The sequence below is a fragment of the Heloderma suspectum genome, chromosome 2 (genome assembly GCF_057233095.1).
Source record: "Heloderma suspectum isolate Gila_16-S chromosome 2, 16-S_ref, whole genome shotgun sequence".
Taxonomy (NCBI): domain Eukaryota; kingdom Metazoa; phylum Chordata; class Lepidosauria; order Squamata; family Helodermatidae; genus Heloderma; species Heloderma suspectum.
Genome location: NC_139459.1, coordinates 204,550,479 through 204,562,894, shown reverse-complemented (window position 1 = coordinate 204,562,894; position 12,416 = coordinate 204,550,479). Strand labels below are relative to the sequence as shown.

General features: G+C 41.5%; 1 protein-coding gene across 9 annotated transcripts in view; it reads right to left on the bottom strand.

Moving 5' to 3' along the window:
• Window positions 1–12,416, bottom strand: part of CEP112 (centrosomal protein 112) — a 411,978-nt gene that overhangs the window by 230,458 nt on the left and 169,104 nt on the right. For all 9 annotated transcript variants that reach the window (XM_084837487.1, XM_084837488.1, XM_084837483.1 and 6 more), the window contains one exon: window positions 1,340–1,475. In XM_084837487.1, coding sequence (XP_084693613.1) covers window positions 1,340–1,475 — 136 coding nt within the window. The remainder of the gene's footprint in view (window positions 1–1,339; window positions 1,476–12,416) is intronic.

Sequence of the window (12,416 nt, the reverse complement as noted above, 5' to 3'; positions counted from 1 at the left end):
GTTGAAAGTTGCCCACTGTTAGAGAAAAGGCAGGCACGCTTTCCTAACTTAAGGGGTGGGGTGGGGATCTCCCTCTATCTCATGACCTCTCTACGCGTAGCTGTTCCTGCCGGGCCAATCGGATCGCCTAAGCTCCACCCTGCCATCTCTCTCTTGGCTCTGTGTCTACACCTGGTGTCTAAGAATTCAGGTTCTCCAAGCCCCACATCTCCCTGTTCGCTATCTCTCACAGGGGTGTGTGAAGAGAGGCCCTCTCCGACCAGCTGGATTATTGAAACCTGAGGAGTCTGTCTCTCCCTGTCTGGAAGAGTCTGGGAAAGTTTCTCCCACACGTTTTGCAGTTCCTGTTTGGAATCTGAGCTACTCTGCCACTGTCTATGCTCAGAGGCACCCCTGACATCTGGCCTCTCCTTTCCATTCCACACCCACCAGCATGCCCCCTTTTCTCTCTCTAACTTGTCTTACAAGGCCACAGTAACCTGTGGTGTCCCAGACACTGTTTAGGGGCCATAGGATTGCTCTCGAAAACTCTTTTTTGTTTGTTTTAGAAATATCATACCTGGAATCAGTTACCATCCTTTTTATTTATTTATTTAACTTGTACCCTGCCTTTCTACCAAGAAAATGGCACTCATGGCAGCTTACAATCATAGGAAATAAAATGTGTTGTTTAAAAAATAAAACTTGATTAAAAGAATAAAAACACAATCATAGGAAATAAAATGTGTTGTTTAAAAAATAAAACTTGATTAAAAGAATAAAAACAATCCTTGGCATGACCTTTCCCACTGTATTTCATTTGCCCTTGGGAGCTACTGTGTCATGAAAATTGCTCTGAAAGAGACCTATGATCTATCATAGAGGAAATGTTTTGTGCCTTACCTGCTCTACAAGATGACGCTTCAGTAATGACATGAGGAGAAAGCATTTGCTATCAAGCCAGTGTCACACATTACAGCAATAAGGTGATTAGCTAGATAAATCCAAAGGAAAATTTCCATTAAGAAAAGAGGGAGTGGGGCGAAGAGATGTGAAACAGGGGAGACAAGTCTAGTCCAACGGAGTGTATAAACTAATATTTTACTCTAGAACTCCTGGAAAAGCCCTATTCGGTAATACAACTATGGATAGTTTTATAACAATGACAATTCTGGCTTTGTTAGAAAGATGAATCAATTGCTAACATCCTTTTTTCTGACTTGCTGGCAAAGCCACTATATTGTGAAAGGGTTTGATGTACCACTATCAAGTGAAGTATGTTTCTGGCAAAATAAGATGAGAATATGCTATCCCACTGAGACAGGTAGTTGCAGAAAGGCTGGCATTGTGACCTCCTCACCTGCTCTTTCATTTCAGCATAGACTTTTTCTGAGTTCAGCTCCACCTGCCGCTTAAACTCCTCCAGGGCAGCATCAGCCTGCTGGGCTTGCAGCCTCTGTACCTCCATCACCTGAGTTAGCTGCTCCTCCTTCTCCCTAGAAAGTCAGGGAAAAAAATAATAGTTCAAGTATCAAATAAAAGAACACGTGTGCCGTTGTAAAAGGAAGGCCTTTAACCCTATACATTTAAAACACCTATTCAGGTTTCAATTTCCTGACTATGGTTATGCCAAACTTCTCTTAGTAATACTTTGAAGAAGAAAATAACAAGTTGGATAAGAAATCAAAGATTATTTTCACTGTCCCGTGGAACTGGGAGCACCTAAACATAGGACTGGGCTCTCTTGAAAGTTACCCCATTTTCAAAGCCTTCAGCTTTTAAGTTAAGGCAAGGAAGCTTAAATACTATGGCTTTATTGTACCACATGGAACTCTTTTCTTTAATCTTCACTTAAATAACATTAACACATCATCCAAAGTTATTTAATCAAGGAAATGTTTTGCAGTATATGCCTATATTGTAAGATTAATGCCTCAAGAGAAGCATATCCCCTCCACCATCTATTCTAAGATAGAAAAAGGATTATTTGCTGCCTCATATACATGAGCTCAGATTATTAACTATGGAAAACATGGCACACATTGGGATCTTCTCAAGTCAATTTAGTGAAAACCCTTAATGTGCAGCTATGACACCAATTCAGCATTTGCATGGATGACATGACTTGTGCTTCAAAAGATATAAATTATCCCAAGTCTATGTCAAACAGTGAATAACTAATTTTAAAAGGCTAAAATGCAGGTATCGGGAGCATTAGAAACCAATGTATCAAAAATGACCATAATATGGCCTGTTCAAAATCATGTACAGGTCCCATTTTTTTTTTAAATACCTACCTTTGAACTTGGGGTGCTGCACATAGTTAAGAAGTGCATACCCAGTCAACTGATGAATTGTTTCCTTTATTTCTAAAGTCAAGAGATCAATATGGCTCCTTGTGCAGCAAAATTGCCACTATCTACAGAGATCTGAGGGAACCCCAAGCTTTGTAATAGAGATCAAATCGCCAACATTCGCTGGATCATGGAGAAAGCAAGAGAATTCCAGAAAAATGTCTATTTCTGCTTCATTGACTACGCTAAAACCTGATTGTGTTGATCACAACAAACTTGGGCAAATTCTGAAAGAGATGGGGGTACCAGATCACCTTACCTGTCTCCTGAGAAACCTGTACGAGGGTCAAGAAGCAACAGTAAGAACCAGACATGGAACAACCGATTGGTTCAAAATTGGGAAAGGAGTACGACAAGGCTGCATATTGTCGCCCTGCTTATTTAACTTATATGCAGAGTACATCATGAGAAACGCCGGGTTGGATGAATCACAGGTTGGAATTAAGATTGCTGGGAGAATTATCAACAACCTCAGATATGCAGACGATACCACCCTAATGGCAGAAAGCGAAGAGGATCTAAAGAGCCTCTTGTTGAGGGTGAAAGTGGAGAGTGGAAACATTTATAATGTTTATAAATGAATAAGTGGAAACATTTATTTTTCCAGCTTGCCTTTTATTAATGGTATTAGAAAGAAATTTGGTCCAAGTATGTATTTTTTACATTTCACCTACTCACCTTTCTCTTATTAATGAATACTTTCGGGTGTATTCTTTTTGTATGCAAATATACTGCTCTCTCATATTGTATGATAATAAATCAAGCTGACAAATTTATGAAAACATTTTATTAAATATAGTACTCATATGTCATCTGCATTCATTAAGACTTCAGTGGAATAATGTGTCAGGATTGATTCTTAGCAAATGGAGAGAGTTAGCAGTTCAGATTCAGAAGGGGGAGCAAGAACTGGGGGAGGCATCTTCCCCAGCCAGTTTAGATATGGTTAGGCATGCTTTTCAGGATGGTAGTACCCAGATGGCTGGGCCTGAAGTCCCCCCCCCCATGAGAATCGAAGAGGAGGAAGAGGAGGAGAGCGCGGGGCGTGACCTGAGGGATGCTAGACTGCAGTGCAGAGTGAAGCGGGAAAAGTTAGAGGTGGAGCTCAGATGGTAGACCTGGTTGGCTATGTGTGAGGGTCGACATAGGGGAGTATCACTGGATGGGAGGGGTTTCCCTCCCTAAGTTATTCTAGTCAGCAAGTCCCTGTTCAAACTGCTAGCAACATCAAGGCTCCCATTTGGATTCCCTGCTATTATTCCTTTGTAGCATGAGAGTCTTCGGGGATTTGCATCTGTAATGAACCTGTTGACAGTGAATTAAAGATGTGAGACTGAAGCCTCTCCTTGTGTGTGTGCGCATGAGGAAGGTGGGGGCCAAGGGAACGTGACATAATGCAACTCTGGCAATATTTATTTATTTAAACATTTTCTTGATAAAATAAACTCAAAGTGCTTACAGAACGTTTGTAGAATAGATTCTTGCATTTACTTCCTCAGATTTGCACAAAATAAACATATTCCTTTATTAGCTGTACCTTTATATATTGCAAAATTATTATGTTTTCAGTAAGTTTCCATTTCTGCAGCATTTTCAAATTAAAACACTTGTACATTGTGTTATAAAGTCGTGATCATTTTTACTGCGAATGTGTCGAAGAAGAAAAGAAACAGAGCTTGATTTGACTGATGAGCTCTATGATGCCAGCAACGTACACAGAAGAATTATTAAACTGACAGGTTATATTTCAACACAAAAAGGCTTGCTTCCACACAATTTTCATTAGCCTAAGAGCATGGAGATTTGTTTTTAAAAAAATGTGTTCTCTACAATGTTTAAAACTTTTGAAGATAAAATGATATCACAACTGCCGTTTCCACTGCAATCCAATATATGCGAATTAATAAGTAAATCACAAATGACATTTATCATGCAATCCTATACATGTCAAATAAGCAGTAAATTGCAGAAAGTTCAATTGGTCTTATTCCCAGGTGAGTGTAGGATTTCAGCTTAGGCTGTAAGTGTATACACACTTTTTATTGAAAAAAGATAATTACATTTTTTACAAAATAATCTTATATCACCAACTTTAAGTTGAGTGAAACAACTAAGATGAAAATAAAGAGAATTTTAAAAAATTATACAGAATCTTGTACCTTTATATTTCAATACATTATAAAAATACTCAAGCTTCTCAAGAACTTTCTACTTTCTCCCTTATCAAATCTGCTAATTTTATCATAAAGGTGATATCCCAATAAATAAGAACGTAAGAAGAGCCATGCTGGATCAGACTAAGGGTCCATCTAGTTCAGCATTATGTTCACACAGTGACCAACTAGCTGTCAACTGGGAATCCATAAGCAGGACATGACTGTAACAGCCCCCCCCCCCATGCTCTCCAACAACTGGTGTACATAGGCTTATTGGTACTGGAGGTAGCACATAGCCATCAAGACTAGTAGCCACTGATATCCTTTTCCTCCAGCAATTTGTCCAACCCCCTTTTAAAGCCATCCAAATTGGTGGCCATCACTATGTCCTGTGGTAGCGAAGCCCATAGTTTGACTATGCGCTGTGTGAAGAAGTCCTTCCTTTTATCTCTCCTGACTCTCCCAATAAGCTGCATGGGATGACCCCAGGTTCTAGCATTATAAGAGAGGGAGAAAAATGTCTCCCTATCCACTTTCTCCACACCATGCATAATTTTGTACATCTCTATCTGTCACCCCTTACTTTCCTTTTTTCTAAGTGAAACAATCCAAGATGTTGTAACCATTCCTCATAGGGGAGTTTCTCCAGCCCCTTAATTGTTTTACTTGCCCAACTCTATAACATTTTTAAAATAAACCAGTAATATCCCATACTTGAACTAGTCAGTCTGAAATTAATGAATTTTTACTTTTTTCCAGTTGTACCTGATACTACTGTGAGTTAATGCCGTTTTAGTTGTTATCCAATGTAAAAAAAAAATCATGAGTATTTATGGCTTTGATCCATATTTTGTGCCATGGTCATGCTGGCAAGCACCACATCTGTAATTTTTTACTATGCAGTCTATAGCCACCATTATGAGCTTTAATTTGATTGTGGTTTGGGAGGGATCCCATGTAAAAATCATGCATTCATGATTATCCAGTATTAGTTTGCTACTTTAAAAATTTACAACATTTATATACTGCTCCATGTCTTGACAGATTGCAGAGCGGTGAAAGATTTTTAAAACCCACTATATTAAAGCATATAAAGAATAAAACAACATATTAAAAGTTTTTAGAAACAGAATACCAATAAAAACCGTGGCTGGTCAGTCAAGGAAGGCTTCTTGAAATAAAGATGTCTTCAGCAGGTGCCAAAAACAACACAATGTTGGTGCCCACCTGGCCTCCATAGGCAGGGAGTTCCACAGAAAGGGACCACACTGAAGGCTCTACTCCAGGATGACTCCACTAGGGCCTTAGGTCCATGAAGAACCACCAGGAGCATCCCATCTATGACCTCTGTGAATGGGCAGGCTGATAAGGGAGAAGACACTCTCCAGTATCCTGGTCCAAAATTGTTTAGGGCTTTATACTCTAGTACCAAAACCTTAACCCGGCCTGGTAGCGAACAGGCAGCCAGTGCAGTTCCCTCAGCAAAGGCATTACTTGCTGAAAAGGGGAAGCTTCTGAGAACAGCTGAGCTGTTGCATTCTGCACTCGCTCCGGCCACCAGAGCAGCCTTAAGGGTAGCCCCACATAGAGCACATTGCAGTAATCCAGTCTAGGTACTAATGCCTAATGCCACTGTGCCATTACTAATGTAATGCCATTACTAATGCCTGTACCACTGTGGACAAGATATCCCTGTTCAAGGGAGACTGTAGCTGGCATACCAGTCAAAGCTAGTAAAAGGCACTCCAAGCCACCATGGCCACTTGGGCCTCCAGTGGCAGTGATGAATCTAGGAGTACCCCCAGACTACAAACCTGATATTTCAAAGGGAAGGCAACAACATCCAGAACGGACAATGAGCCTATCTCCTGGACTCAGGAGCCACTCACCTACAGGGCTTCCGTCTTGCCAGGATTCATCTTCAGTTTATTGGCCTTCATCCAGCCCGCTACTGAGTCTGGGCACTGATCCAGAACTTGCACAGCCTCTCCTGATTCAGATGTTGCAGGGCGACAGAGCTGTGTGTCATCGCCATACTGATGGGCATTTGGCTCTAAATCCCCTAGTGACCACTACCAGTGGCTTCATATAGATGTTGAACATCACTGGGGACAAGATGGTGCCCTGCAGAAACCCACAGCTCAATTGCCGAAAGGCTAAGGAAGGTCACCCAATGTTACTTTCTGAAACTGACCCCGTAGGTAAGACCGGAACCACTGTAACATACTACTGTGATGCACCTCGAATGTTCAGCCCACGGAGTCAATCCAAGATGATACCATAGCTGATGGTATTAAAAGCTGATGAGAGATAAAGCGGAATTAACAGGATCGCACTCCCGCATCCCTCTCCCGATAAAAGGCATCCATCAGGGCGACCAATGCTGATTCAGTCCCGTAACCAGGTCAAAACCCAGATTGGAATGGGTCTAGATAATCAGTATTCTCCAAGAGTGCTTGCAGTTGCTCCGCCACAACCCCCTCAAGTATATTCCCTAAGACAAGGGTATTTGTGACTGGGCAGTAGTTGTCTAATATCACTGGGTCCAGCAGAGTGGGTTTCTTGAGGAGTGGTTGCACTACTGCATCCTTAAGGACAGCAAGAAACAACCCTTCTTGCAAAGATGGATTTACCGCTCCCTGGACATACCTCCTCGGCTAGTTCTTAGTAGCCAGGACGGGCAAGGATCAAGAGGGTTCCGATCAGTCGCACTGCTCCAAGCACCTTGTCCGCATCAGACATCAGCAACTGAAACTGGTCCCACAAAATTGGGCAGATGGTGGCATCAGACACCTCGGCTGGAGCTGTGCTAACAGCATCAAGTTCACTGTGGAGACATGTGATTTTGTCCTCAAAGTGCAATGTACAAAGGCCACAGTGGGCCCTTAAGGGAACCAGGGCCCTAGTCGCTGCAGAGAGTGTTAACAGCCCCTGAATCACACGAAAGAGCTCTGTTGGGCAGCTACTTGAGGATGCAATGGAGGCAGCAAAATAAGCTTTCTTTGCTGATTGCACTGCCACACAATAGGCATGATTATGTGCTGTACAGCATGTTCAGCCGCTTCAAGTTGTGCTTGAACCAAGGAGCAAAGCGTGCTCTACAGTGCCAGAGATAGCACTCAGGGGCAATGAAGTTGATCGCTGTCTGCATCTCACCATTCCATGGTGAGACTAGGGTCACGGCTGAGTCATCAGCTGTCTCCACTGGAAAATCTCTACGAGTGTTCAGAAATCCATTAGATTCCAGCAGTCTTCTATGGCGGACCATCCACATGGGTGCCCAATCCCTGCAGGAGGGATGTAATGCCTTGAGTTAAATCTCACCAGGAAGTGGTCTGACTTTGATAATGGGGTTACTTGGACACCCCCAATTTTCAGACTACACATCTCACAGCTCAGAGCAGTACCCTAGCATCATCCCCAATCTTTCTCTATTGCCCAACACCAAGAGCAACCCCTCAAGGCCTGCTCCAAGGTGGAGTGATTTCCTGGTAAGATGGAAGTTCTGTAAGCCACCACAACTCCCTCACCCTGACCCTCCTAGGCTAAGTTGGTGCTGCACCGAGTACCCAGGTGGGCAGCGCTGGGTCAGATCAACCCCACCCAGTTCACCTACCCAAATCTCAGTAATACAGTTTACTAGATCTAACACTTATCTTCTTGTCATTTGTGACTGACCACCCACTATGACAGCCATATTGTGCAGCCACCTCCCAAGGCAGCCATTTTGTAATGACATCCAGGGCACTTTCACAAAAATTCAAATGTTCCCACAGGCCTGAAAATTTTGGGGACTCCTATATTTATGTTACTATTGATTTCACTTAACTAAATAACACAATTAAAGGATCTAGTAGCAAATTATAATCTTGCCATTTCTTCCATATGCTTGAGGATCGACTCCCAGAATGTTTAAAACTTTGGACATACCTGCTTGAATTGCATTGTATCTCCAATAAGTATAATTAGCTCCAGAATATATATGGCTTAGCCTTTGTGGAGTGAGATACCAATGAATAATAATTTACAAATGCTTTTAGACTTGCTCTTAAGGTTAATTGGGGGACTGTATCCATTTCCAATTAATTACAGAGGTGTCTCTTCTCCATATTTCTTGGTAAGCATTTGAGCTTAATTTAATTCTGAAAATATTCCATACAGTTTACTCAAAGAGCCTTTTGATCACTGGGAAGAAATAAAGATCTCAATGTGTACGTTCTCAAGGGATCATGCTTTATCAATGGATTAACCATATGTCATATTTTAAAGGATTGGAATAAAGGGATTTGATAGCCACCCATTTTCTCGAGTAATTCTTGGTATGTCATCATTATTCCCTCATGTAAAACTGTATCATTATTTTCTCAGACTTTCATGTCTCCAAATAAATATATATTTTCACTTCCTGATTATAATATATTACTGCCAAAGGTGGCAAACCGGAGGATGTTTAAATTTATGCCATGAGTGCATGATTTTAACACAAGGACACCTTGCTGTTTTGAGTGTATGCCTCTTACAAGAGAGAGGCACAGACTTAAAAAATGCAACTTGCTCCATATCAGATAATTATATCTTTGTCTTGCTCAGTTATTCCCTTTCTCAGGTGCCCTATTTAGGAAAATATATGTGGTAGGTATAGCTGAGAACCATAAACTTTCAGCGATAATTAACAGGATCTACTATAATACCATTCCAGTCATAAGGTGATGAAACTGAAATGAAAAAGTGAGGGACTTAAGAAATTGCTTTAAAAAAAAAAAAATGCATCTGAGATATAGAACAAACTAAGAAGAAAATGCATTGAAATCTACGTGATTTTCAGGAATCTGATTTTTTACATTTACACTTTTCTTTCAAGCATCAATCCCATGAAGAGTTGTCATTACAACTAGGAATAGGTTTCCATTTATTTCCCAGGGTATAGAAGCCAGCTCTCCCTGCTTTTTATACATTTACAGCAATAGATTGTGGTTCACAAATATAAGAAGAGCAAAACTTTTTTCTCCAGGAAACGGAGAAGTATCGTTTCCATGAAGCATTAACATATTCACTTTGAAGTGTTTTTTTCCCCTGTAGTACTCATTGTGAGGCCCAATACAATATACTTACATCGCTCAAATCCCCTAAAGCTGAGCCAGCATGAATATTAAAAAGGATGAATTTACTCTTTGTCCCCAGTTTATTTATACAACACAAATTTATCTCATGTCAGTGTATAAAGGATATGGCTAGAGAATTAGCAGAAGAAGTCTAAATAACAATTTCAGGAAGAAGCAAGTATATAAATAATGTGAATGTATTCTAAATAGTTATCTTAAGTGTTTAATCAATTATTTTCCTTGCTTTCCTCTTCCCAGTTATAAAGCATAGATGGACAATCTACAGCCCGAGAGCTACAGGTGACCCTCAGCCTACGTGGGGGGAGCCCAGAGGGAGAGATGGAGGGATGGAAATAGACTAAGCGGTGGATGAGGGGGGGAATCCCCTGCAATCAGTTCAGACCTCTGTCAAAAAGGGGCAGAAGGAGTGGGGGGAGGTGGGGAAGTCCTCTGCAAGGGATCAATTCTAACCTGTGGCAGGAGCAATCTGCCTCTTCCCTAGCAGTCTGCTGGGTGAGAAGAGGAAGGAAGGAAGGAAGGAAGGAAGGAAGGAAGGAAGGAAGGAAGGAAGGAAGGAAGGGTTGGTGGGAAGGGAGAGTGAGGAAAAGCCACCTTTACTCTAACTTTTGGCTGTAGCACTACCAATCACTGGTGTGCAGCCCCTAACAGATTATACTCCCAAGGGAATGCAGTCCTTGACCAAAAAAGGTTCCCCTCCCCTGATGCATAAAAAATTAAGTATATACAATACAAATTATACAGAGAAATTCAAATGAGGTCAATTGAAACGAGGGGCACTCCAAATACTTATATAAAGATATACAAATAATCTCAAAATGTTTTTGTAGAAGTAGTTTACTGTACTATTATTATCTGCAAGACTTCTTATAGTCAAAACTCATTACACACCAAAACATAAACTATAAACATAGCTAAGTAATTCTGAGTGTAAGGTAAATGACAAATCAATTAACAGAACTATCCCAGCATTTCAAATAACCCCCAGAACTATCTGTAAGATTTGTCCTCAGCCCATCTCAAGCAGAAATGTGCTTTATCAAGGTCCAATAAGGGTTTTTTAAACAAACCTTGGCAATCCCTGCTCAGGAACCTGTCATCTCACTTACATTTCCTCCCAATTTATTTATTCCTTTAAGACAAATGGAACTCATGAAAAGGTCCTTGTTGCTTATATCCTACTCCATCCCAAACATTCAGGAAGGGTGACTGTGATACCACGTTTAAGATAGATAAAGTATAACATATAGACCATAAAAATAGTTTAAAACAATATTGACCTACAATGACCCGATAGCCTGCTTGACCACTAAATGTTAGCCATGCTTTGGCAAAAATAATGGACAGAGATGTTCTATAGCTAAGCATCAGATACTAAGCCAAGGCCACCACTGGAAGTTCCAGGTATTTTACAGGCAGACAAGAGCTGTAGCTGTAATGAAAGTCAGTAAGTGAAAAAGATATATCTGAAGAGAGTACGTTTGTCCAAGGCCCAATCTACACAGCTGATTTAGTGAGGAGCGAGAGCACATCAGGGTCGTTCATGACACAGGACTTTGTTGCCACCACACAGCTTCCCTCTCAAAATGGCACATTTTTGCAAAGTCCTTTTAGTGCATTTTTTTCCCTTAAACGCAGCTCCCATGTGGTTCCGCTACAATGTGCCCCATTCCCCCGACTTAAATCCTGAAGACTGGGTGTGCCTAGGGGTGTGTCTGTGACCTGGTCAAAGGGTGGGGTTGTCCCTTTCTCCCCAACCCTTTTTTTCATCCCACTGGCAGTAGCCACTTTGGACACAGGCTTCTCTTCTCACTTAGCATGATTATGCAGTAGCACTATTTGGTTGCTGGCCTTTCCTGTTTATTTTTCCTTTGCACAACAACATTGCTACTTTACAGTCCTGTAATTTCACAATTATGCAGTATCTCATTAGCGCAATAGTCAGAATTGAATTGTACTGGGGCAGTAACTCACAAGGGGAGCAGGGCTTCAATACTGCTGATTCACAGTCCTGTAATTGCACAATTGTGCAATGTCGCATTCACATGCTATACCAACCTATACAGGGAGCATGGCTTCAATATAGCTGCTTCACAGTCCTGGTGGATGTGAGGGGAGAGGTGTCCGGTAAACTACGGGACATAATTAATCTCTACCATTAAACTTCCTCGAGCAGGGGAGCACTGAAAGGGGCAGGGAGAAAGCCTCTCCAATTCACTGAACAGCACCTACACGGTTGATGACGTTCAGTTCTACTCACTGGACTCCTCCCACCCAACCCCAAAGTATGGTGGCTTCAAGTGCTGTTTGACCCGTGAAAGCAGGTTTTTAGGTAGTGTCTACTTCGCTTTTCTTGCTTCGTGTGCTACTGATGAACCAAAGTGATTTCATGAAAATCCAGATATAACCAGAAAACGCTTCTGAAACCGTTTCCACGCAGACTGGGCCCAAGTTTCTCAAGACTTAGGAAACCTAAAGAAAAGCTTAATTTCCTCCCAAACATTTCCACTCGTTTCTCTTGCACAGAGTCTCCCACCCAACCATGCTTCCTCCTAAGTTTTTGCAGTAAGAGTCCCTCAACATATATGAGGCCTTCTTGGCCACAGCTCTGTGTTCCATTAGTTAGGGAGGTTTGTACAATGAGGATGTGGAATAGTGCCTTTCTGTTGTGGCATCACAGTTTTGGAATACACTTCCAGAAGAGGCCCACCTTGCTCTAACTTTATTGAATGCTAGAGAAATGGTGAACAACCACTTGTTCCACAAAACTTTACACATCTTTAGTATCTAAGCATGAAATTGGAGGG